This window comes from Ahaetulla prasina, chromosome 2, assembly GCF_028640845.1.
Source record: "Ahaetulla prasina isolate Xishuangbanna chromosome 2, ASM2864084v1, whole genome shotgun sequence".
Lineage (NCBI taxonomy): Eukaryota > Metazoa > Chordata > Lepidosauria > Squamata > Colubridae > Ahaetulla > Ahaetulla prasina.
The window spans coordinates 180,480,782-180,507,761 of NC_080540.1; the positions used below are offsets into that span (position 1 = coordinate 180,480,782).

The window sequence follows — 26,980 nt, forward strand, 5'->3', positions numbered from 1 at the left end:
CGTGACAAAATAAATAAATAAATAAATAATAAATAGGGAGCACAAGCGTGCCTACCGTTCCTGTCCTATTGTTTCCTTTGATTATATCCAGTTAATATAGTTATTACATACTTATGCTTATATATTGTTTAGTTATTTCATGCTTATGCTTATATATGTTGTGTGACAAAATAAATAAATAAAATAATAAAATAAAAAAACCCACAGATACATAGCAAATCGATGTTGTGGAACTACACATCCCAGCATGCCTTCAAAACAGAATACACCCCACCCCCCCCAGCATCCGGATTTTATCCAATAGCGAAGAGCTCAGCCGAAGGGCGGGGACTTTAGAAAAGGCGTTCGAAGGGAATTCAATTACAGCTGGCGAGTCTCGGCTGGGGGACGGCGTGGTGGGTTTTTTCACCAACCGGCATTGGGGGAGGCTAAAGGGTTACACTGGGCTAAATTATCATACTTCGCCGTTTAAATCGGCGAAATTATACTGATAATTTCTCTGGTCATTTCTACGGTTTTATTGTTTTAATTGCGTTTTCTTTGAACGATCTATAAACATTAGACAGTTTGGAGAACTAGGTTTATGAGAGATGGGTCTAAATCCTTCAGCTTTTTGTTGTAGTATTTTTGTGTGGTGTGTATGTGTGTGAGAGAAAGTGAAGGGAGGAGAAGACTGAAGATAGTTTTAACTCACTGAACGATTGTGACTGCTACCACAAATATGGATTGTGACTACTAAAATATAGTTAGCTTGTTACATTTGTGGTAAACCCAGTCAATTGTGTTTTTATAAACCATGGTTAAAATTGGTTTAATATGATGTCAACAATTTAAGGTTCAGTTGGCTTTAAAGCTATACATGTGCAAGATATATAAAAAGTGATTGATTTTTCCCTCAAATTTTGGCCTGTATGTTTTCTAGTTAAGCTTTTTCATGCACAGATCAGAAGAAATACCAAAAGAGAGAAAGAAAAATACAACTTTCAAAATTTTTGGCTACTGCATTCCAATGTATAATGTTGCTTTGGGATGAAGAAAGGCACTTATCATATTTGGATCCTTTAATATTTGTTCTCCCAAATTAATAAAATTGTTGGAAAAGATGGCAATTATGTTTCAATCTGATGCAGAGAGAATGAGGACTTTGAGGAAGATCTGGATATAAGCCCTTTACTATTTGCTCATATTTTTGCTTTGTAAAATTTTAAGAGTTGAGATGTAAATACATTAAATAACATCAACATATAGTTTGAAGGTATAATACACTGCTGTATTATCAAAGGACACCATTCACTAAATACAGTAATGTAAACAATATAGGCTATACATAACCATATGCTTGCTATGGCATCTGTTCAGTGAAGATGAGTCTCCTTTGACTGTAATCTGGATTATTGCATAAACTTTGGTGCTATTATTTAATGTGTTTACAGCCCAACATCTAACGAAATTTAACACAAATAAATGAACAGTAAAGTACTTATTTAAGGGACTGAGCCTCCTTGTTTAGAGTTGCCAGCCATCTTGTATCTTCTTGCAGACTAAAGTCAAGTCCTCTTGGATGGTGACTTCCTGTCTGGGAACTTCATACATATTCCAAAACAGGTTTTTTAAAAAGCAACAATAGGAAGTAATTCACCATTTTCCCCTGAAGGGATTTTTTGGCTTCTGAGCCCTGGGATTTCCTGTGGTCTCCCAATCAATTACAGACCCAATTTAACTTTACTCAGCCTTTCAGTATCAGCCAAGGCCAGGTGTGGGTGTATGAACTTGTTTCCATCTGTCACTATCATTGTTTAACTATGGGCCAGTATGTCAAAGCTTCTGATCACGGCAGAGTAGAATGGAACAATGCAATGAGACCCAGTAAAGCCACACACCAACAATTTAGTATTAATTAGAAAAATAGGATATATTCAAGTTGCTATTGTGTTGAAGAGGTTTGATAATTGATTGTTTGCGGATCTAAACATGCAGCAAAGGAATGCATAATGTCTTGGGTTTTTTTGAAGGTGTCTGAATGAATGCTAAGGAGAAAATGGAACCTTTAAGCATCCCAGCCACACCGAGAGCAGAGTTGTTAGCAGGTAACTGTCTAATCCTAATTGGAAAGGCATTTTAGGAGCAAATTTAGTTCTCCATCAATGTTTGGTCAATTTCATTTCACCTTTCCTTTGGGAAGTCAAGAGCTATGCATGCTGACTATTCTGTTCTTAGAATAATGAGATTGTTTGTTGTATGCTGAACTTCCAAAGGGGTAGTCCTGTTAATCTGTTGTTGTAGAAATATGTATACAAGGTTCATCCCTAATATAATCATTCCATTCATGGGCGTTTGTCTGAGTACAGTATGTTATTAAAACCAGCTGTTGAGGTTAGTAGGCAATGGTTTAGATGAATAGAATAGAATAGAATTTATTGGCCAAGTGTGATTGGACACACAAGGAATTTGTTTTGGTGCACATGCTCTCAGTGTACATAAAAGAAAAAGAAAAAAAATACCTTCATCAAAGGTACAACATTTACAACACAAATGATGGTCATAGGTTGCAATTTAACCCTTAATGATAGCAACAAAAAGTTACAGTCATACAGTCATAAGTGGAAAGAGATTGGTGATGAAAACAATGAAAAGATTAATAGTAGTGTAGATTTAGTAAATAGTAAATGAGCATGTTGTATGAACCCAAACATATTTTGATTTGTTTGATAAGTCAGGGCTGAAGGCGATGTATGAATCCAGTTGTTAAACACCCCAAACACAAACCTTGTAAAACTCATTGCCTGAATGGAGGTTTGAATTTGGTTATCTATAATCCTTGTCTGACATTTGCTAGTATAGCATTGGCTCTTGTGTTTGTTGCTTTATGGCTACCAACTCTTCCTCCTCCTCTGACATGAAAAAGGAGTGTTACTGAAGTGTCTACATTATTATACCATAGCTGGGAAGAAAGCCTAGTCTGATTACTGGAAAGCTTGGGGTTAGGGTTTGCAGAATGCAGTTGTCCATTCCACATTCCCTTGATTTGCACTCAGCACTTGATTAATTTCATAGATACATCTATATAATTTTCCCAACAGCAATATAGAAGTGATTTGTTGTTACCTTTTTAGAGGATATTTTTCAACTGCCCATCTTAACTTTTCAGCTACTATAAATTTTTTAAGCAGTTAAAGGCCTAGCGTTTTGGATGGGGAATCTCTAACGTTTGGTAGTGCTGCCATCTGCTGTGCTATATGCATAAATGGATGGCCTGCATTCAGACCTGCCCTTGGTTGTGTATTAGTGGCAGAACACAAATGTATGGAACAAAATTAGTGACTCTTGATATGAGCAAGTTGCCTAGACATTGCTCTTCCTTACTTTGAGTCATTAGAAAATATTTCCTTTCTTAGGACTAACGAAATTTTATGATTGGTACCCCAACCATGGTAACTGGCTTGGGCTCCTCTTTCTTCTTAATGGTCATAACCCCATTCAATCCTTTTGTATTTTATTTGTCCTCTTCCTTGTAGATGAACAGTGCTTCATGAGCAAGTATATATCTGAGATGGGTTTTTCATCAGCTGAGTCTGCATTCAGTCCAGCCCATTTCACTGACTCTTTGGAGCTACAGGGAAGCTTTCGTGAGTTAGATAATATTGTCTGCTGGAGTGATAATGTGGATCACTGTATTTCCTACCTCAATAAGGTAAGCATCTTCTCGCCAGAGAAAAGTATGTATGAAAAGGTATCAAGTCTTCTGAATGTTGATGTGTCCTTCCACTGCCTTTTCTGCTGTTCATTTAATTATGTCAAGTTCCACAAATAGCAACAGACATATCTGTTCATAAGTTATATGTGTTCAGAGAATTTTTTAGATACGTCGAACATTTTGCTAGTTACTGTTTTCATTGGGGACAACTTTGAATAACAACAGTAAAAATTAATACAAACTTGAAAAAACAGAAAGAATAAAAAGAAAAGGTAAAAGGTACAGAAAAAATAAAGTAGTTTTAAAAAATCAAAGCAAAAGCATTTTCCTATGGGAAGGATTCTTTATCATTTAAAACATTATTTCAAATTTATCTGGACCCTTAAGTCTATTTGTAGCTTTCCAACATCAGAATTTCTACCACCCTTTTGCTGTTTATTTTTTAAAAAATGCTTACACTTGTAGTTAAAACTTCTTCCCCAAAAGATTGAAAGAAACTAATCTGTTACTGTAAAACCTGTCAGTCCAAAGGTTCATAATAGCTGAAAAGCAATTAACAAGGAATTTCTGAAAGTGATTAGAAAGAAAATATGCAAGCTTAATGTCCTTTCAAAGACCGTAACCATAGTTTGAGCAAGATGTCTATTTTTCTATCTCCCAGAGTGCTAAATCCACCAAACTGCTATCTTGTGGTCTCCTTGCAAGGATTTGTAGACAATCTTAGATGCTCTTATTGTCTGGAGTGGAATTAATTATCAAAGAACCAGTCCAGTCACCAGCTCTACATTGCCCCATAGTCATCACTCTCTTTTTCACAGAGCTGTCTTCAGTCCACCATTTCTTCCCCCAAAGATCTCCTTTCCCCACCAAAAAAAGCTACACATTTTCCATCAAGGTGAGGTGCTATGGAAGTATCATTAAAGCCATATGTTACTCTAGCATAAGCCCCTTGATCTCTGTTGTATAGCCTTACCAAAGAGAGAAAGGCCTTTTTTTTTTTTTGCAGTTGCTGCCTCATTTTGGGAAAAAACGTATTTATGTTTTGGAATTATAAACAGCTGCTATGAAGTGTCATTAAAGCCATATGTTAGTCTAGCATTAGCTTCTGGATCTCTGTTGTATAACCTCATTCTGGGAAATGCATTTATGTTTTGGAATTGTAGACAGGTTCTAAATTTGTATCTCCAGGAACTCCAGAGTATCTGAATGGGAAGTGCTACATAGCCCTAACAATTTCAAGTGTGCAACTGCCATGTGCCTTTGCTGAGATATTTTAATCATTTGCTGAGATATTTTAAAATATTAAGAGTCTTTTTTATGTAACTTTTGGCAGAAAGTTAATTTCTAAGTGATTGTATCAACTTGCTAACAGAAAACTACACTAAACCATCTACCTGTAAACAGATCTGTTGGTGAGGAATTTCACTTAATTAAACTCTTTTAAGTATTTGTAATTTTGGTATTTTGATAATGCTGAGAACAAATCCAGATCTGGTCAATGTTTTAAAGTCTCATAGTAAGCTGATCCTTTAGAATTGTACTGGTGCTTAGAAAAGGATTGATCAAAAACAATGAGTAACTTGATCAAGGAGCAGCTACAAAAACTGAGCAGCTAGCTGAAAAATAATGAGAGGAAAATGAATAGAGCTGAGTGGGCCTTTTGTGCCTTTATTAACTCTTTAGGAGCTCTGACGTTCTGTAGGTTGAATTGGGCTTTTTTATGATGTAAGAAAAACAAATTTAATTGGTGGACTTGGCCTGGGTTGGCTGATTCATTCAAGTTCATCAACTTGGAAGCAGAAAATGCTTGACCTAAAAAAAAATGTGGCTTGCAGTTTCCTTGTGCTTGGACATGAACATGTCCTAGAGTGGGGTGTCCTGCGATATATAAGTGCTATTGCTGTTGCTATTACCTCTTCTGTGTTTCAACTGTACATTTGCCTAGGAATTGGTAGTACTGGGGTTCCCTGCCCTTTATAAGGATGATGGTTCTGGAGATGGTATTGAGCACGGCTTTGACCTCCTGGAATTGGTTAATGGGGCTTGCAGATTGCTGAATCTGTACCAAAGTGTATCAGCCAAGCTAGGTGACATGGAGGCAGAGAAGATGCGGCGGGATGAAGAGCTCGATTATCTAAGGGAACAGCAGGGTAAACTCAAGGTCAGAAGTTCTAGATTCTGTAATGTGTGTGGCCTGTTTATTAGTTAATATCAGTGACTAACTGCAGATACTTTGGAATCCAAACATTAAAAAACAACAACCCAAACCAATGGCAATGAAGCAAAACCTGCCAAGAAAATTTATGTACAATTATTTTGGAATGAACAGGAATTCATGCTGCAGAATTCATCCTTTCAGATAGTCTGCTAACAGGGACAATCATGGAGTATTCTCCAATTTCTTGCCTGCCTGCCCACCCAACAGCTCTACCAGAGTATCTTTCAATTTACAATGTTCTAATGATTACCAAAAGTAAAAATATACAATATAAATGTGGATTGCTCAGATGTCCTTTTCATCATAAACTAGATCTATAAATAGAAGTAGTATGTATGTTTTTCTCAAACTGTCCATTGCCAATACATAGTGATTGTTGTACAATATCTTTCCTGATGCTTACATGCTCTAAAGGGGGATGCATGTGAATATTTGATATTTCTTAGAAAGCTTCAGTCATATTGCAGTCTATTAGATTCTTCTGTCTGGGCACAGGGATAGTGGGGGCTTTGCATATATCTATGATCCTGCCTATAGTCCCAAGCCATGTAATTTTCTAAGGATGCTGGGTAAAGCTATGGACTTACTTGTGACCACAGCACAGGTGAAGAGATAGGTATACTGTAATCCTGAATAATTAAGGAGATGGATAGTTGCACGAATTCAATTTAAGCCCAGGCTTGCTTAAAAGCTCTTTCACTTGCTTGATTACATAGATACTTTTGCATCATCTACCTAACCAGAAAACTTTGTCAAATGCAAAGATTTTTAAAATTTAGTGTTTCCTGTTTGCACAAATAAAGATATGGTATATACATGGGAGTCACAACAAGAATGTAATTACCTTCCCCCCTCCAATTTCATTTTACTCATTGCTCCAAAATATTATGAAATAATTTTTTGCGAATACTTCAGAAAAGTGAATATTTATTGTAGGTTGGCATTAATTATCAAAGTAGTAGTAGCAGAGAATTGTGACTATATTTGGCAATCATTGATATAGAGCAGCTGCAAGTTTTGATACACTATTTACTCGACTGTTTATATAAATAAAATTATTGTCAATCAACTGATTAAAATGGGCAGATTTGCAGTTCAAAACGCTCATGATTTTTTGGCAATTATTTGAATTTTGGCAAAGATAGTTATTTAATCTTATTAAATTAATAACAGGCGATATGACTGTCCCTTTCCATTCTGTTCCTGCAATGCATCAGTACAAAAAAGTGAATATCAGCTTATCGTCCTGTATGGAAAAAAAGAAAAAGTCATGGTGGCACAGTGGTTAGAGTGCAGTACTGCTGCTACTTCTGCTGCTTGCCGGCTGCCTGCAGTTCAGCAGTTCGAATCTCACTGGCTCAAGGTTGACTCAGCCTTCCGTCCTTCCGAGGTCGGTAAAATGAGGACCCAAATTGTTTGGGGCAATATGCTGACTCTGTAAAATGGTTAGAGAGGGTTGTAAAGCACTGTGAAGCAATATATAAGTCTAAGTGGTATTGCTATATACAGCAGTATTGATATATACACTTGTTCCTTTATACAGTGTATGTACAATAGATATAGAAAGTCTATATACCCCTGTTAGAATGCCAGGTTTTTTAGATGTAAAAAAAAATCAGACGAAAAGAAAAATTACTTCAGATATTTTTCTACCTTTAACATAACATAACAATTCAATTGAAAAACAAACTGAAATCTTTGAGGAGAGAAAAATAACAATTAAAAAATAGAATAACAGAGTTGGAAGGACCTTGGAGGACCTCTAGTTCAACCCTATGCACAAGCAGGAGACCCTATTCAATTCTGGACAAACAACTGTCCAATCTCTTCCTAAAAATTTCCAGTGATGGAGCACCCACAACTTCTGAACATTTGTTCCATTTGTTAATTGTTCTCATTGTCAAGAAATCTCTCCTTAGTTCTAATTGGCTCTCTTCTTGATTAGTTTCCATCCACCCTTAAATAAACACCGAGTTGAAATACTTTTTGATTTTATGACAGCATACAGTCTTTTAGGGTAGGAGCCTACTGGCATGGCACATCTTTTCTTGTGGATCTTCACCTATCTTCCTTGTAAATGTGCTCCAAATCTGTCAGCTTGTGAGGGCATCTTCTGTGCAAAGCCCTCTTCAGGTCACCCCATAGATTTTCAATTGGATTCAGATCCAGGCTCTGACTGGGCCATTCCAAAACTTTGATCTTCTAGTGAAACCATTCTTTTGTTGATTCGGAGGTATGCTTTGGATCATTGTTGTGTTGAAAGGTGAAATTCTTCTTCAGGATCAGCATTTTTTAGAGTAGTAGAGCACTCATGGTTTTATGCCAAAACTGACTGATATTTGGAACTGTTCATAATTCCCTCTACCTTGACTAAAGACCCAAGTTCCAGCTGAAGAAAAGCAGCCCCAAAGCAGCCACTTACAATGCACACTTATGCAACCACATTATTGTACATTTTTGTTGTTATTTTCTCCCCTAAAAGATTTCAGTTTGTATTTCAATTGGCTTGTACAATTTATATTAAAGGTGGAAAAAATCCTGAAGTGATCTATCTTGTGTGATTTTTTACATCTCAAAAACCCAGCATTTTAACAGAGGTATATGGACATTTTATATCCATTGTATGTTCTGACCCCGGACTAGAGAAGAAGCATCCTTTCTCCAAGCGTGGAATTACTGCTGATGCTGTTCCTTTTCTCCAGTGAGAATTTCATTCCTAGTAATAACTATACCAATGTCTTAGTTCTGTAATACGATTAATGAAGTAATTTATATTTGGGGTCAGGCAGGAGACTATAATAATTGATTTAATACTTTGCTATGATTCCTTCTCTTGTCTGTCCCCACATCCTGCCCTCCTAGGAACATGTGGAAGTACTTGAAAGAGAAATTGCAATTGTGCAGAATAAGGAACAACAGCTTCAAAACAAAAACAAACAAGTGAATGATATGCTGAAAGAAGAGAAGGAGGAGGTGAGTGAAGCAAGGGAAGAATGGTAGAATCAGCCCTTCTAATATTGAAGGTGATGAGTCTATTGAACATCTTCTCTCTTGAGTTAACATGTAGGAACTGTTGGGCACGGGTCACCAAAAAGAATAGGAGCAACACAAAAGCATCTTTGAGGGATGTGCAGGTCAGCCTCCCATAGATTGCTTATCACATCACTCTTGATCCATCTGGAGCTAAATTACAGATAGTCTTCGACTTACCATAATTCATTTAGTGACTGTTCAAAGTTACAATGGCACTGAAAAATGTGACTAATGACCATTTTTCACAGTTATGACCTTTGCAACATTCCCATGATCATGTGATCAAAATTCAGATGCTTGGCAACAGGTTCATACTTACGACAGTTGCTGTGTCTCAAGATCATGTGATCACCTTTTGTGACTTTCTGACAAGCAAAGTCAATGGGGAAGCCAGATTCACTTAACAACTGGGTTATTAGCTTATCAACAGCAGTGATTCACTTAACAATTGAGGCAAGAAAAGTTGTGAAATGGGGCAAAACTCACTTAACAAATGTCTCAGTAACAGAAGTTTTTGACTCAATTGTGGTTGTAAGTCAAGGACTACCTATATTGCAAATCCTTCGTTTTGAGTCCTAGATACAATCCCATCTTCTAGTTTTCATTTAATAAATTTTATATTATTAATGATTACTATTGAACATTGTAAGACAAACTTCCTGATCCTGATGAAATGTGTAGAGCCTAGAAAAATGGGAAGTTCTAAGACTTTTAGGCCAACATATCTAAAAAGCATAGGTTAGAGAAAATGAGTGTAAGAAAACAGGCTAATGTTTGAATTACTTTAAATGCAGTACAGCAAAAGAAGGTGTCATTAAATTGGGTTTGACTTGACCTGTACACTCACAGTCATAATTCAGACAAGTATATACCAGGGGTGAAATCTAAAAATTTTTGCTACCTACTCTGTGGGTGTGGCTTGGTGGGTGGGTGTGTCCTGTGACTGAGTGGGCGTGGCCAACTCAATGTCACTCACAGCCATGCCCACTCAGTCACAACATCCCCCCCACCAAGCCACGCCCACAGAACCCAGCAGGGAAAAAAAATTCTATTCTGCCTTTTCCTTTCCCTCGCCACCTGTTCTCCCTTCACCTAGGCCCCGGAGCCGCCACCTGCCTCAACGGGGTCGGGGAATGCACCATTCCCCAACTCCGGCCTTTGTCCATAGCTGCTGCCCACTCACCGCCTGCTTGCCACCTGCTCGCCCTTTGCCTTTGGTCAGGGTCCGGGGCCCAGGGATGCCCCATTCCCTGAGGCCCCGGAGTCGTCCCCTGCTCGCCACTTCCTTTACTGGGTCGGGGAATGCACCATTCCCCAACACCAGCCTTGTTCCGGAGCCACCGCCCGCTTTTCCTTCACCACGCAGCATATACTTACTTTCTTCCAGCGGCTGGCTGCCGGGAAAGGCAAGCATCCAAAAGTTACCGGAGTTGCTCTCCTTGAATATGCCGCCTTGTTCTATGTGCCGCTGTGCAAGTGCACACCCAACCTGCCGCTGATAAATAAATGAAATAAACGGTGTGCGCTTGCGCAGTTGGTGCATGGAACACGCAGCAATGGTGGCCGCAGATTTAACTTTGGACTCTTGCCTTTCCTGGCAGCCAGCCGCTGGAAGAAAATAAGTATACGCTGCGTGGCGAAGGAAGAGTGTGTGGCGGCTCCGGGACAAGGCTGGTGTTGGAGAATGGTGCATTCCCCGACCCGGTTGAGGCAGGCGGCAAGCAGGGGGTGGTTCCGGGGTCTCAGGGGAATGAGGTATCCCTGGGCCCTGGGCGAACGGCGAAGGGCAAACAGGCGGCGAGTGGGCAGCAAGTGGGCAAAGGAAAAGCGGGCGGCAGCTCCGGGGAAAGGCCAGAGTGCATTCCCTGACCTGGTTGGAGAAGGCGGCGGCTACAGGGCCTCGGGGAATGGGCCCCGGCCCCTGACCCGAGGGCAAGCAGGTGGCGAGCTGCCTTCCCGGTGTTCCGGTGTCCAGCTTGCGAAGGCTGGATTGCGGCCGTGGACTGGTTCGGGGGCGTGGCCAGCCATCGATTGCTTCCGGATCGGCGAACCAGAACCAAACTCCGCTACCTACTCGCCCGATCTGGTCCGATCCGGTAGCATTTCACCCCTGGTATATACACTGTAAACACCCTTTTGGTCTCTCTCTATAAGTATAAATGTTGTCAAGATTTAGTAGCTAAGATTATATTTATACTAAAATAATGTACAATAGGAAGAGGAAAGTATTGGAGTTATCTGTAAAAAAATAATAAAGGTGGAAAATAAGCAAAACAGACAAATACTGATGGATTTGATTAATACTTTTGTATATTAATATTCTAATGTAATTAGTAATGCATCAGTGCATCTACGCACAGTGCAAAACAAGTATAAGCAACACGAATGATCTGAAATATATTAGCTTTAAATTGTATGAGAACACATACTGAGCATAGATTTCAGTAAATACTGGTTCTAGCAATATTGTAATACAAAGACCCAAAATAGAAGACATTCCTGGTTTAACAAGTAATAAAGAATAAGGACAAGATCAGTTCAAACTGAGGAGGATCAAAAAGTAGACAGGCACAATTAATAACAGAACATAAATAGCATCTACTATTTTACCCAATTGGAAAATTTTCTAAAAGGTACGATATTTGTGATCAGAAAAAAAGGGGGGGGGGAAAAGCTTAAGATAGAACAAAGAAGGAAGTATTGAGAATTTATTTAAAAATACAGTAGAGATTAAATATATTATTTTTTACTCCTGAATGTTATTTTTTAATAGTATGTGGCAAGTTTTTTAGGTCCTTGCATCCTTTTTACAGATAAATAATGACAGGCTGATAGTAAGTAGCAAATTTACTTGATTCAGTCATTTTGGGTATTAGGTGAATGAGATTTGATTTTAAAATATTTTGGTTTAAATATCTACAGTTTTATTTGATAACTTTGTTACTAATCAGTGGCTTTAAAATTGTCTACAATTACACTTAAAAACTTCATAGAAGCATGCTGTCCTTGAATAAATACATGATGCCTTTTCTTCCTCCTTTACCCATAGTCCCCCCCGCCACCAATACAATGCTTTTTTCATTTGTTTGTTTCATGTATTAACGTGGCCTAAAATTTGATGGCCCATAGAGCAGTTTATGTCTTGTGCTTGTGTATGAGAGAGAAAGAAAGTTGATAGTGGTCTATTAAAGGAAAGACCGCTTGGATTCTGGGATTTCCTGGAAAACCTGAATGTAGTCCATCAAGGGAGCTGCGGAAAGACCCTATCTACTCTCCTAGCTTTGAATGTAAGTGTGGTTCTCCCAGCAGATCACCAAGCTCCTCAGTTCTCTGGCTAGCCAGAAGAACCAGCATAGTCATGAAATGAAGAGGAAGGAACAAGAACTGCTTCGACTGAAAGACAAGATGAGCCAGATTTTAACTAACAAGACAGACAAGAGAGGAAGTAAGTGAATAGTTACAAGTGGGGGTGGGGGCGGATTTTATTATTTGCTGTTACATTGGTACCAAACAATCTGGAAACCCTGATATGGCTCCTGGATCATGGGACACTGATCTTATTTCACTCATATTCTAAGATGAGCTTGTGCTGATCTTAGAATGAGCAGAAAATAATCAGCTTTTCCTGCTGAAGTCTTCACGCTGTGTATAACTTTACTGTGCTTCATTCCCCCTCCCCCCATTTTTTGGGAAGGTATACATATATGATCAAACCAGCTTTAATCTATTATTAGTAGATTTCCAAGACTTGTACCTGAGAAAAATATAAATGCAATCAGTTATTCATAAACCAACCAGAAGACGCAAAATATTCTTCTTTCCCTTCCCCAAATGCACTTTGTTAGCCAGCCGCCAAGCCATGACTTTTGTACAACAAGGGCTAAGATATGATAAGGATTACTAGTGAGGAAAGTTTTGAGATTTAAATTCAGCAAGAGTCTTTGCTGGAAGATGTGATCTTAAGGATATGCATGGTTTCTAAAATAATACTGCATAAATAAATAGCAGGTTTCATTAAAAAAAATAAATGTTGATAATATTATTGTCTTGGATTCAGAGCCCAGCAATTGATTCAGTGCTAACAGACATACATAATATTTGAAGTAAAAAATAATAGGATAAGATAGGATAGGATAGGATAGGATAGGATAGGATAGAGCTGGAAGGGACCTTGGAGGTCTTCTAGTCCAGCCTCCTGCTCAAGCAGCAGAAGTTGCAGAACCTTTACCATTTCATATAAGTGACTGTCCAGGCTCTTCTTAAAAACCTCCAATGATTGAGTACCTATGATTTCTGAAGGCAAACTGTTCCACTGGTTAATAGTCCTCACTGATAGGAAGTTTCTCCTTAATTCCAGGTTGCTTCTGTCTTTGATTAGTTTCCAACCATTGTTTTTGTCCTGCCCTCTGGTGCTTTGGGGAATAATTTGACCACCTCTTCTTTGTGGCAGCCCTTAAATACTGGAATACTGCTATCATATCACCCCTAATTCTTCCTTTATCTACACTAGCCAAACCCAAATCCTGCAGCTGTTCTTCATATGGTTTAGTCTCCAGGCCTTTGATCATCTTATTGTTCTTCTCTGAATCTTTCCAAAAACTCAACATCTTTTTTGTAGTACGGTGACCAAAATTGGTTGCAGTATTCTAGGTGTGGTCCAGTGGTGGGTTGCTCCTGGTTCGCACCAATTTGCCCACCCGCCCGGAAGTCATCAAATATGCTCTTTGCATGTGCAGAAGTGGCACATGCGCAAGCGAACCAGTAGTAAAGGTAAGTAAAACCCACCACTGGTGTAGTTTTACTAGGGCTTTATAAAGCGGTATGGTACTAATACTTCACATGATCTTGATTCTATGCCTCTGTTTATACAACTCAGGATTGTAATAGCTTTTTGGGTGGCTGCTGCTGCACACTGCTGCTCATATTCAAGTGATCATCCACTAGGACTCCAAGGTCCCTCTCACAGTTACTGTTTTTGAACCAGGTCTCACATAATCTGTAGTTATATCTTTGATTTTTCCTGCCTAAATGTAAAATTTTGCTTTTCTCCACATTAAAATTCATTTTGTTGGATAGAGCCCATTGTTCAAGATATTTTTGGATCCTGAGTTTATCTTCTGGGGTGTTGGCTATTCCTGCCAGATTAGTGTCATCTGCAAATTTGACGAGTTTCCCTTCTATTCCCTCTTCTAAGTCATTTATAAAAATATTGAGGACTACTGGGCCTGAGATGCAGCCTTGTGGGACCTACTGCTTATTTCTCTCCATGTGGATGTAGTACCATTAAGAACTCCTTGTTGAGTATTGGTTGTCAGTCAACTACAAATCCATCTGGCGGTAATGTTCTCTATTCCACATTTTTCTAGCTTACCAAGAAGTAGGGTGTGGTCTATTTTGTCAAATGCCTTACTGAAATCTAAGTATACTATGTCCACAGCATTTCGCTGGTCTACTAATTTAGTCACTTTATCAAAGAATAAAATAAGATTGGTTTGGCATGGTCTGTTTTTAACAAACCTGTGCTGGCTATTAGTTATAACTTTATTTGCTTCTAGTTGTTTGCAGATCTGTTTTTTTGATTATTTTTTCCAGGGTCTTCCCAGGTATTGATATTAGACTGATTGGTCTGTAGTTTCCTGGGTCTGGTTTTTTCCCTTTCTTGCATTTATTAAGTGCATAGATCAGGAAAGCCCTACATTGTCTCAGCTATATTCTGACAATTGAGAAAACACCAGACAGTCTCTTAACCATTGGCTAGATGAGAAGCAGGCATAATGACAGTTCTGAAATGTTAAACTTGGAGAAGTTTCTTTTGCAATTTAAATAGCGGAAATGAAAGGGAGAGGTATGGAACTTTTGCTAGCAGAACCTGAAGGCAAATGTTCACCTGAGTTTGGGTGTCAAATCTGGGGAAGTAGGCTGGGGAAGGTGAGTGGATTCACTGCTTAGGTATTTGGTTTACTATTTCCTAGCAATTGAAATTCTCAATGTCCTTCCTCGGACGGATGGCAAGAGGGCCACTTGGAAAACAGGGAGATCTCTGGGCAGGTAAGTTGCTGGTATTTACCTCCACCTTTTGTTCAGAAAGGTGTTACTGGGAAAAACTTTTGGAAGAATTTGGCCTACCAGGAGGAGGACAGAACCTGAGATTTAGGTGGCATGGATATCTGTGATACAACAAAGTCAAATATCATTATGGGAGATATGCCATATTGAGATTATGGAATAGGAAGAAGCCTAAATTATGCCCCCAAAAACCTTTATGGCTCTCACCATGAGAAGCATTTTATAGAAGAGAAATAACCTCTGAAATTTACAAAGAAATGGACAGCACTGTACGTATTTGAGATTTTGCTAAGTTTCATCCATCATGCATTTTCAACTATACTTTTAAACCATTCAAAACTAGGAGTGGTGATTCCTAAGGACCATTCTAGGAGTGGCATGAAACTACTATGGCTAGGTATATGGCTATACCTAGGGTGGTGAATTACTAATGATAAAGTAGATGATAATGCTCCAACAGGCTGTTATGCAATCAATTTTGGAAAAGGCTGAATGGAATCAGACCTGGTTAGAAACTGCATGGGAAATGAAAAAAAAAAAATCCACAGCTATAGCTGAACCTGGCAAGTTGAGAAATCCCAGAAGAAGGCAACAGCAAATGGCTCCCATATAGTTGCCAAGAAAATAACATGTATGTTATCCTTTGCCAGGAACTGAGCTCACATTTTATTTAAGAGCTGAGTTGAACCATGTGACAAAAACTGCAATGGAGTGCTTTAGGAACTTTAGTTTTTTGCAAAAATTAGTGATTAAAGAACATTTCGCTTTATGCTGGCAATATTCCAGCTGTATATTCTTGCTTTCTACTGTTATAGAAAGGAGGAAGAGCTCTACCGCATCCAATTGGCCAAGCAGGAACAACGGGAAAAGGGCCTGGCTTTTGAGAATGCCAAACTGAAACAGTTGCTGAATGAAGTGACCCAAGACTTGGACGAGATGCTGGCCACCAATGGGGGCAATGCCAGAGTAAGGGTGTCATGGGGATCCTTTTAGCAGTTGGTAGCTATACTGGTAGTCCTCAATCTATGACCACAATAGGGATCAGAATATTTATGGTTAAGCAAGGCATTTTATGATCACGACTTACAGCCTTCCCTGACAGCTTACCTACTGGTTTTTCTTGTTGCAAACGGACTGAGAAGATTGCAAATGGCAAACGTGACTGCAGGATGCTCTGACTGCCTAAATGTGCTAGGGTTGCCAAGCCCCTGAATCATGTGACCCTGGGAAAGTACAAGCTGTATGTACTGTACATCACTTTTCCAGCACCATTATAACTTAAAGCAGTCATTAATGAATAGTTGTTAAGCAAGGAGTATCCATTGCTTTACCTTTGGGTTAATCTCCTTTAATCTTTTTGATGTTTTTGGTCTCAAGGGCACAGAGCAAAGTTGTCCGTACAAGTCCTTCCAGGAACAGTGGGGTAGGCTCAGGAATACCATAAAAGCTGTTCATAACCAAGGTACCGTAACTCCCACATTATATTCTTCAAAGAGAATTTCAGCGCTGTTATGATAAGACTCTAAATTATGCTAATTCTAAAGGCAATTGCACATTTTCATGGAGGTGATATGAGATAAGAAGGAATACTTTTTGTAATTGGTTTGTTTGCCACTTTGAATTATTTATTTATTTAAATTTATTGGTCACTTGATCCAGTAGGCTCTGGGTGATGCACAAAACTAAAAAAAATCCCCACAGAAAACAGTTAAAAATATTAAATAAACAGGCAACTTGGTGATCAGACCAAGCCTGAGGGAGGAATCAAGCATATCATTACTTTGAAGTCCCTTCATGTGTACAAGACATCTAAGTCCAGCCTTTCTTGAATTCTGTCGACTTTATCTACTACCAATTTGCCTTCCAATTAGTAGTTCAGATTCTTGTTTAGAAGTAGCATGGAATAAACTTGTACCCATTTTGGACCCAACCCTCACTCCCGATTTCTTGCGCTTGAACTTGGATTAAAGTGCTCTAATAACAACACTGCAAAATAACAATAAATTGCCCTAAAATAAATAAGAACAGTAAGCTCCGTATGCAAATAACATATAACATAGCCAAGCAGAGAAGGAGCAAAGAAAATCCTCTTATGCTTGCTTGGGAGGAGCCTCCAGGGGTGGCATTTGGTTCCTAGAATGAAATGCTGGCATTTCTGGCCTGTTCAAAAAGGCAGACCTTGTTCCTTCCCTCTATTTCCAGTGTATGCTTGGTGTTTAGTTAATCAAAACTGTAATATACATATAAATACAGAGGATACCAAAGGTTTATAGCAGCACAATAAATATATGGAAAGGAAGAAAGGCCAAAGGGGAGAATCCCCAAAATCTGAGCTATCCAATATGTTCCATTACAGAGGTAAACTATGTGCAGGATGGCAACAGACAGCAGCTGGAATCTTGAAAAGTAATGCTTCATACTGTCATATTTTGTGGTGTTCCATAAATCATTTAACAGCAATATGTATAAGCTAAGAGCAACTGTAAAGTATTGTGTGGTGTTCTGGAATTGGCACTAAAGTGGTGTGTGAGAAATCTCCCCTTGTCTTGTACTTAACTCACAAAGGAGCTGTGAAGGGCAGGTTTTGCCAGGTTGATATGGCATGTGACTTACTGTTTTTTTTTTAGTGAGCCTTGTTTCTAGTTGGATCTAATCCAAAAGCATTTTAAACTCAAGTTTATGAGTGAACAAGCCTCTCATTTAGGCATATTTACTGAAAACAAATAACTGCTTATAGTCAAAACGTGGCCCTGAGTTCTTGCTAGGCTCCAATGTGACTTAACAGTTATTATGAAGGCATAGGGTGGAAGACAACCAGTGAAACAAGCATCAGATTGTTGTAAGGGGTTTAATATCACATAAAAAGGTTGGTTGTCTGCAAGGTTGGATTTTTTAAAAAGAATGTGTAAGATAAATGCACATTTCTGATTCTATTTACAGTTTCACAATTTGACCTGGTTTACAAGCCTATAAGGTAGAACTCTGATTGTTTTGCAATACAAAGAAATATTAGAGATAAACATTAAAGGGCATAGAGCCAGCTTCCCAACCCTCTTAACTAAGTTATAAAGGTAAAGGTAAAGATTTCACAGGCCAGTTGTGTTTGTCTCTAGGGGGCAGTGCTCATCTCTGTTTCCTAGCTGAGGGAACCAGCATTGTGTGAAAATGCTTCCATGGTCATGTAGCCAGCATGAATATACATTGAGGCTGACAGAACACTGTCACCTTCCCACCAAAGTGGTACCTACCGTGTTTCCCCGAAAATAAGACCCTGTCTTATATATTTTTTGAACTCTAAAATAAGCACTTGATTTTATTTTCAGGGAAGTCTTATTATTTTGGGGTGCCTGGAGCAAGGCGGGGCTCCACTTGCCATCTTACCTGATTTCCAGCTCTGTCTCCCTAACCCTAACCAGAGGAAATGGCAGGAACTGGCTGCGCATGCATTTAAATATCTTCAGGGAGGGCTTATTTTCGGGGTTAGGGATTATTTTCAGGGGAGGCCTTATTATCGGGTTGTCTTATTTTCAGGGAAACATGGTAGTTATATCCTTGCTTTTGAACTGCTAGGTGGGCAAGAGCTGAGGAAATGACAGGAGCTCACTCCATCACACGGTGCTTTGGTCTCAAACTGCCAGTCTTCCGATCGAGAAGCCTAGCATCCTAACTGCTAGGCCATCACACCTCTTTAACCAAGCAATACTAGTTTCAAAAAACACTTAAATATGGTTCCAGTATTTACGTTTCTGTGTGTCTATGTGTTTAAATATGGGCTATATAAGATACATTTCTTAAATTGCCCTAAATTTTTTCTAGTCCAGGTTCCTGAAGGTGAAATGTACATCAAGCCAGTCTCCATTTTTATCTTTTTTCCCAGTTCTTGGTTGCCAAATGTCTGAAGGAGATGGTCCAGACCATGTGGTCATTGTGACAGATCATGACAAGGAAATAATGAAATTAAAGAAAGAGATTGAAGAGAGCCGAGCTCTGATTGCATTGCAGCAGCAGTGTTTTCAGGTAAATGGCTGCTTCCAGGTGCTTTGCTCCCTCCTGGTACTCTTAGCCTTTTGTGCAGATGGGATATCAAAGGCTGGTAGTTGTAAGGAGAACTATTTGTATTTGTCATTTACCCCCTAATTCAGAGAAAGGAGAAAGCAACCCCATACCAAAAAATGACCTGATGGATTAATGTTGATATTTTGAATTTAGATAAGAGGGGGTCAGCCTATTCTCCAAAGCATCGAGGATAGGACAAGAAGTAACAGATGGAAAATTTTCAAGGAGAGATCCAGTCTAGAATTAAGAAGAAATTTCCTGACAATGAGAACAATTAATCAGTGGAATGGCTTGCTTCCAGAAGTTGTGGGTTCTCTATCACTAGAGACTTTTAAGATGAGACCAGACAACAATTTGGCCAGAATGGTATAGGGTTTCCTGCTTGGGCAGACGGTTGAACTAGAAGACTCCAAGGTCTCTTCCAACCCTATTACTCTGTGTTCTGTGTTCTACTCTGCATTAGTTTGATATCTCCTAATTACATATTCAGTTACTGAATTAACAAACACAGAATATTTATTTGCATATAAACAGCTTTTCTGAATGAGTCCAAGAATGTATTTATTTTAAAAAAGCAATTTAGCAGCACAGTAAGTAAAATGCTGCTATAAAACCTACTTAAACACTGAAAACGTCTTTCATTCTCATAGTTTGGGCCTTTCAAAGAAACTCTCATTCTCTTTCCTTTTGTTAGTCTTCTAGTTCCCTCTATTGGTTCATGCAACAAAAGACACTCTGTTCATCTAGTTAATAGCTTTATTGTTCTTCCCAAGAATGCCGGAGTAGTTCTGTGAGAGTAGCTCTGTGAGAGACCCACTTTATTTTTTTATTTATTTTATTTTGTCACACAATGTGTATAAGCATAAGCATGTAATAACTATACAATATATAAGCATATATATATATATAAGTATGAGTATGTAATAACTATATTAATTGGATATAACGAAAGGAAACAATAGGACAGGAATGGTAGGCACGCTTGTGCTCTTATGCACGCCCCTTACAGACCTCTTAGGAATGAGGTCAATAGTAGACAGTTTTTGATTGAAGCTTTGGGGATTTTGGGAAGAGACCACAGAGTCAGGTAGTGTATTCCAAGTATTAACAACTCTGTTACTGAAGTCATGTTTTCTGCAATCAAGATTGGAGCGGTTAAAATTATGCTTAAATCTATTGTGTGCTCGTATATCGTTGCTATTGAAGCTGAAGTAGTCTTTGACAGGAAGGACATTGTAATAGATGAGTTAAACTCAGGTCATGTCAAAAGTGGCGGAAGGTGGCGGAGTTCTAAGTTTTCTAAGCCCAGGATTTCAAGTCTGGTGGCATAAAGTATTTTGTTGTATTCAGAGGAGTGGAGAACTAACTCTTCTTGTAAAATATTTCTGGACACGTTCAATTGTATTGATGTCAGAAATGTGGTATGGGTTCCAGACAGTCGACTGTATTCAAGAATTGTCTAGCAAATGTTTTATATGCTCTGGTTAGTAGTGTAGTGTTTTTGGAGAAGAAGCTACGCAAGATTAGGTTTACAACTCTTAAAGCCTTTTTTGCGATGTAGTTGCAGTGGGCTTTGGCACTTAGATCATTTGATATGAAAACTCCAAGGTCTTTAGTAGGGTGGGGGTCATCTGTAAGGTAATGTCCATCAAGCTTGTACTTAGTGTTTGGGTTCTTTTTTCCAATATGTAAGACTGAGCATTTGCTGGTTGAGATTTGGAGTTGCCAAGTTTTAGACCATTCAGATACAAAGTCAAGGTCTTTTTGAAGGGTAGTTGTATTGTTGGTGGTGTTAAATAGTTTGACGTCGTCAGCAAAAAGAACACAATCACTTGTAATATGGTCACAGAGATCATTAATGTATAATATGAAGAGTGTTGGTCCAAGAACGCTGCCTTGGGGAACGCCACTTTTGACAGGAACAGGATTTGATAGAGCATTGCCAATTTTGACCACTTGCTGTCTGTTTCACAGGAAAGCTGTTATCCAATTGTGGAGGGGTCCTGAAATGCTGTAGGATTTTAGTTTTAGGAGAAGTTTATCATGTACACTTCACTCTTCATGGCAGAATTCTAATCATCCTTGTCAAAGTATACGTCCAGATTTGCTGAGCAAAGTTGTAACAGTTAAGCTATTGTAAAGCAATAGCTTAACTGCAGGTCTGCAACGAAGAATTGGCCTGTCTATAATGAAAAAATCATGTTTTTGAACTCTATGGCTCTGTCTGTAAATTTAATTCAAAAAAATTCTTTCCAGGAGCAATTGTTGTCTGCTGCCAATTCAGAGTTGCCTGCCCACCTGAAGGGCTCCTACTTCTTAGAGGAACAGCAGCGGCTACAGGAGGAGCGAGAGCTGTTTGAGGAGCAGAAACAGACGTTTGAAGTGGAACGGAAGAATTTTACTGAAGCAGCCATTCGACTAGGATGGGAGGTAGACAGCTGTCATCATCTCCCCCTGCTTCCTTGAGGCCAAGTTGATAATTTTATATTATAGCCAACAGCAGCAATTCCTCTTTAAAACCTACAGTAAATTTGCATCTGGACTTCTCCCTTTGTGTTTAGGAGTATTGTCTTATGGTAGCCCATAAGAAAAAATCATCATCTTTGTTAAAATCAACCAATATTCATGGGCAGGGGAGAAGCAGCTAAGTAACTTGGAGTAAATGGGGGAGAGATAGAACATTTAGAGTCTTTTTTTACATGGCCGCCTTTTAGTGACAATGCTCCCTGGTTATTCTCAAATTTTGAATATGTATGTAGGCCCTAAAAGAAACTTCTGAAGGTCAACCTTGATTTACAACAGTTCATTTAGTGACTGTTCAAATTTACAATGGTACTGAAAAAAGTGACTTATGACCGTATTTCACACTTATGGCAGTTGTAGCATCTCCTTGGTCATGTGATAAAAATTTGGATGCTTGGCAAGTGACTCATATTTATGATGGTTGCAGTGTCCTCGGGTTGTGTGATCAGCTTTTGTGAACTTCTAACAAGCAAAGTCAATATGGAACCCAGATTCACTTACCAACTGTGTTACTAACTTAACAACTGCAATGACTCACTTAATAACTGTGGCAAGAAAGGTTGTAAAATGGGGCAAAATTCACCAACGAATGTCTTGCTTAGCAACAGAAAGTTTGGGCTTAATTGTGGCCACAAGTTGAGGTTTTCCTATACTGCTAAAAAATTAGCAGCAAGGTGAATAGTGATGATGCTTTATTTTAAATTCTACCAGTGGGAGAAGTGTAGCACAGGGATTTCTTTTTTTAGAGGCCATAGGACAGTGCAAACAAGGAGAAGAAATCTAGAAAACATGGCAGAGGGAACTTCTTTTTAATGGCTAGGAGGTTGAACAATTCTGAACTGGGCTAGATACAATAATTCTAAGAATGTATTGAGATAGAGACACAATCAAAGTTTTGAGGGCAACAGGAAGAATTTTAAAGAATGCATGTTGTGATAAAGTCAGAGTTAGGTATAGTTTAGGGTTTTGATTAGAACAATGGGAAAACAGAGAGGGCAATAGAGATTAAGAGAAGGGACTAAGGAAAATGAGAAGTGGCTTTTCTTTTTAAAGCTACACTAGAAGGATAAAATGCAATGTAGTGAACGATAAGAGTAATAAGTGAGTATCTGGATGTCACCCAGTATGTCATTCTAGGTATCACTCAGTGTGCCATCTTACTGATTTGAACAGATGATGGCTGCTCAATATTTGGGATTCTGCTTCATGTGATTCTTTGGCATGCATCCAGAACATATATTTGGAGCACTTTAAAGCCACTGCACTAGCCTAGGAAAAGACAGGCGTGATTTAAATTATTCTGGGCAAATGCTACCTGAATACTCCAAAGCAACATCTGAGGCCTGAATCCGAAGCTCTGCACAATCCTAATAAATATATGCCCTGTTTGTTTCTTGATAGAGGAAACAGTTCAAAGAACAGAAGGCTCAGTTCCTGAAGCAAGAATTTTTGACGTCATTGCCAAATGACAGGAGAAATACTAAGTGGCGACTTTCTGCACCACTTCCTCTTAGAGAAGAGCAAGGTAACTATATTTCCCTTCACAGGGTTGTTGGGGGAAAAAATGGGAGGAGGGAATGCTATTTCACCATTTTGAGTTCCTGAAGGGAAGGCAGAAGCTAAATTGAACAAAGAAATAATATCTTCAAACAGTTGCCTGTTTTATGTGGCAATGGCCACCTACAGCACTTAGACTTATAGCAATAGCACTTAGACTTATATACCGCTTCATAGTGCTTTACAGCCTTCTCTACGCAGTTTACAGAGTCAGCATATTGCCCCCAAGAATCCGGGTCCTCATTTTACTCACCTTGGAAGGATGGAAGGCTGAGTCAACTTTAGTGAGATTCGAACTGCCAAATTGCAGGCAGCTGGCAGGCAGCAATAGTCTGCAGTACTGCACTCTAACCACTGCGCCACCGAGGCTCTACAGTCTTTTCTAAAACAAATATTTATTTATTTGTCAAATTTAGGTACTGACCATCTCATTCTCAGAGTGACTCTGGGAATTGTACACCTAAAATATAAAAGCATATAAACAATATAAAAAGACAAGATATTACTGAAAAAAGGAGAAACGAGTGAGAGCCAGTTAAGTCCTGGCCTACAAACCCGGAGACGTGAGTTCTAATCCTCCCTTAGATATGAAAATCAGCTGGGTGACCTTGGGGCAGCCACTCTCTCTCAGCCTAACTCACCTCACAGGGTTGTTGTGAGGAAAGTTCCATTTGTATGAGTGGCAGGTGCCTCTTCTGCTTGTGTAAATGGACCTGCATGCACTCGTCCGTGGGCCTGCTACTCTCACAGAACCATCATCTCTCTCGCCCCCCCACCCCCTGGGCTGCCAAGATGGAAAGGTTGGGACTGCTGTGTAGAGCTTTGCTGAAAGAGACTCACATTTCTTGGAATATTCAAGCTCTATGAATTCCAAAACATGGAGCCTGGATTAGTAATCTGAGATTTATAGAGGTTGCCATTTACCTTTCCCCTGTTCCTTCACCAGGTCCTTTGCAATTGCTGGAGGACATGTCTCCATTTGGACAGGCTCTGAGAAAGGCAATTATAGATGTGTTCTGTTTCTACTTTGGGTTTTAATTATTATTTTTTTTGGCATTGATACTACAAATGAAACTGCCTTCCCTCCAAGTCCTGCATAACTTGCAAATAGGGACAAGGGCATCTTTGCCCAGAGGTGAAATCTAAAAATTTCCCCTACCAGTTCTGTGGGCGTGGCTTAATTTGTGGGTGTGGCTTGGTGGTCAGATGACTGGGTGGGCGTGGCCAATAACAATAAATAATAAAAATAATAAACAAAGTATACAAAACAATAAGAGGTTCCAAAAACCAACTTTCACACTTTACACATACACATACACAACACAACACAACTGACACACACAATGTAAAAGCAGCTGTACCTCACCCAAAATGGCCCCTGCAATAAGCAGGAACTTCACACAGCCACAAAAAGCTCAAAAACCAACTTTCACACTTTACACACACACAACAGAACACAACTCACACACACACACACACACACACACACACACACACAATGCCACATACAGCTTTGTGAGATTTTGTGTGTTTGTGTAGTTAGAGTGAAACACTACAAAAATACACCAAATCTCAGAAAACTGCGCAAATATTTTATTTTATTATTTTATTTTATTTATATTTTTTAGATCAGGGGTCTCCAACTTTAGTAACTTTGTGGACTTCAACTCCCAGAGTTGAAGGGACTTTAAGTCCACAAGCCTTAAAATTACTAAGGTTGGAGACACCTGTTTTAGATAAAAGCAGCTAAATTTAAAACTTCCTTAACTTTAAATTGCAGTCTAAAAAAACCCAACTCCTTAAAAAATAATCCAATTAACTATTTTTTAATAGTTTACTTACCCAATTGAGGCAGGCAGATTGAGTTGCTCACCGAGGAAATGGATTGCAGGGCCGCGGTGTGGCTCAGGCTGTAAGAAGCCTGTTATTAAAACACAGCTGCCTTCAATTACTGCAGGTTCTAGTCCCACCAGGTCCAAGGTTGACTCAGCCTTCCATCCTTTATAAGGTAGGTAAAATGAGGACCCAGATTGTTGGGGGGGCAATAAGTTGACTTTGTAAATATACAAATAGAATGAGGCTATTGCCTTACACACTGTAAGCCACCCTGAGTCTTCGGAGAAGGGTGGGATATAAATGTAAATAAATAAATAAATAAATAAATAAATAAATAAATAAATAAGCAGATTCAGTTGCTACCTGATGCAACTGATTGCAGCAGCTATGGCTTTGCAAGCTCGAAAGAAGCAGGTAAGTGGGGAGGGGGTGATTGGGTGGGCATGGGTGGGGACTGTTGTAAGAGGTTGTAAAAAAGTGATTTTAAAAGTCTGTGGGACTTCTGGTGGCTCCGCTCTCTCCGAAGTATGCCCTAAGGCGCCCGCGCTGGGATTCTGTAAAAAGCCGGCGAAAACAGCGGCTGAAAGTACCTTCCCTGGTAAAGGGGAAGGGAAAGAGCAAGAAGAAGGAAAGGTAGAGCTCTCTCTAGAGGCCCCGTTTGGTGGTCAGATGACTGGGTGGGCGTGGCCAATAACAATAAATAATAAAAATAATAAACAAAGTATACAAAACAATAAGAGGTACTAAAAACCAGCTTTCACACTTTACACATACACAACACAACTGACACACACAATGTAAAAGCAGCTGTACCTCATCCAAAATGGCCCCTGCAACAAGCAGGAACTTCACACAGCCACAAAAAAGCTCAAAAACCAACTTTCACACTTCACATACACACACACCAGAACACAACTGACACACACACACACACAAATGCCACATACAGCTTTGTGAGATTTTGTGTGTTTGTGTAGTTAGAGTGAAACACTACAGAAATACACCAAATCTCAGAAAACTGCGCAAATATTTTATTTTATTATTTTATTTTATTTATATTTTAAAAAATAAAATATAAAAAGACAAGATATTACTGAAAAAAGGAGAAATGAGTGAGAGCCAGTTAAGTCCTGGCCTACAAACCCGGAGACGTGAGTTCTAGTCCTCCCTTAGATATGAAAATCAGCTGGGTGACCTTGGGGCAGCCACTCTCTCTCAGCCTAACTCACCTCACAGGGTTGTTGGGGAAAAAATGGGAGGAGGAATGCTATTTCACCATTTTGAGTTCCTGAAGGAAGGCAGAAGCTAAATTGAACAAAGAAATAATATCTTCAAACAGTTGCCTGTTTTATGTGGCAATGGCCACCTACAGCACTTAGACTTATAGCAATAGCACTTAGACTTATAGCAATAGCACTTAGACTTATAGCAATAGCACTTAGACTTATAGCAATAGCACTTAGACTTATAGCAATAGCACTTAGACTTATAGCAATAGCACTTAGACTTATAGCAATAGCACTTAGACTTATAGCAATAGCACTTAGACTTATAGCAATAGCACTTAGACTTATAGCAATAGCACTTAGACTTATAGCAATAGCACTTAGACTTATATACCGCTTCATAGTGCTTTACAGCCTTCTCACGCAGTTTACAGAGTCAGCATATTGCCCCAAGAATCCGGGTCCTCATTTTACTCACCTTGGAAGGATGGAAGGCTGAGTCAACTTTAGTAACTTTAAGGTTTGTGGACTTCAACTCCCAGAGTTGAAGGGACTTTAAGTCCACAAGCCTTAAAATTACTAAGGTTGGAGACACCTGTTTTAGATAAAAGCAGCTAAATTTAAAACTTCCTTAACTTTAAATTGCAGTCTAAAAAAACCCAACTCCTTAAAAAATAATCCAATTAACTATTTTTTAATAGTTTACTTACCCAATTGAGGCAGGCAGATTGAGTTGCTCACGAGGAAATGGATTGCAGGGCGGTGTGGCTC

At 39.1% G+C, this 26,980-nt stretch overlaps 1 protein-coding gene across 1 annotated transcript; it reads left to right on the top strand.

The window, feature by feature from the left end:
- Positions 1 to 323: 323 nt before the first annotated feature.
- On the top strand, positions 324 to 25,363 carry LOC131193292 (afadin- and alpha-actinin-binding protein-like). Its single transcript, XM_058173312.1, has 13 exons — positions 324 to 395; positions 2,013 to 2,087; positions 3,516 to 3,691; positions 5,640 to 5,855; positions 8,775 to 8,885; positions 12,255 to 12,390; positions 14,918 to 14,993; positions 15,827 to 15,977; positions 16,389 to 16,473; positions 18,889 to 19,028; positions 21,324 to 21,497; positions 22,992 to 23,115; positions 24,094 to 25,363. The coding sequence occupies exons 2-13, from the start codon at positions 2,021 to 2,023 to the stop codon at positions 24,183 to 24,185; spliced, it is 1,548 nt and encodes a 515-aa protein (XP_058029295.1). The 5' UTR covers positions 324 to 395; positions 2,013 to 2,020; the 3' UTR covers positions 24,186 to 25,363.
- The last annotated feature ends 1,617 nt before the right edge of the window (positions 25,364 to 26,980 follow it).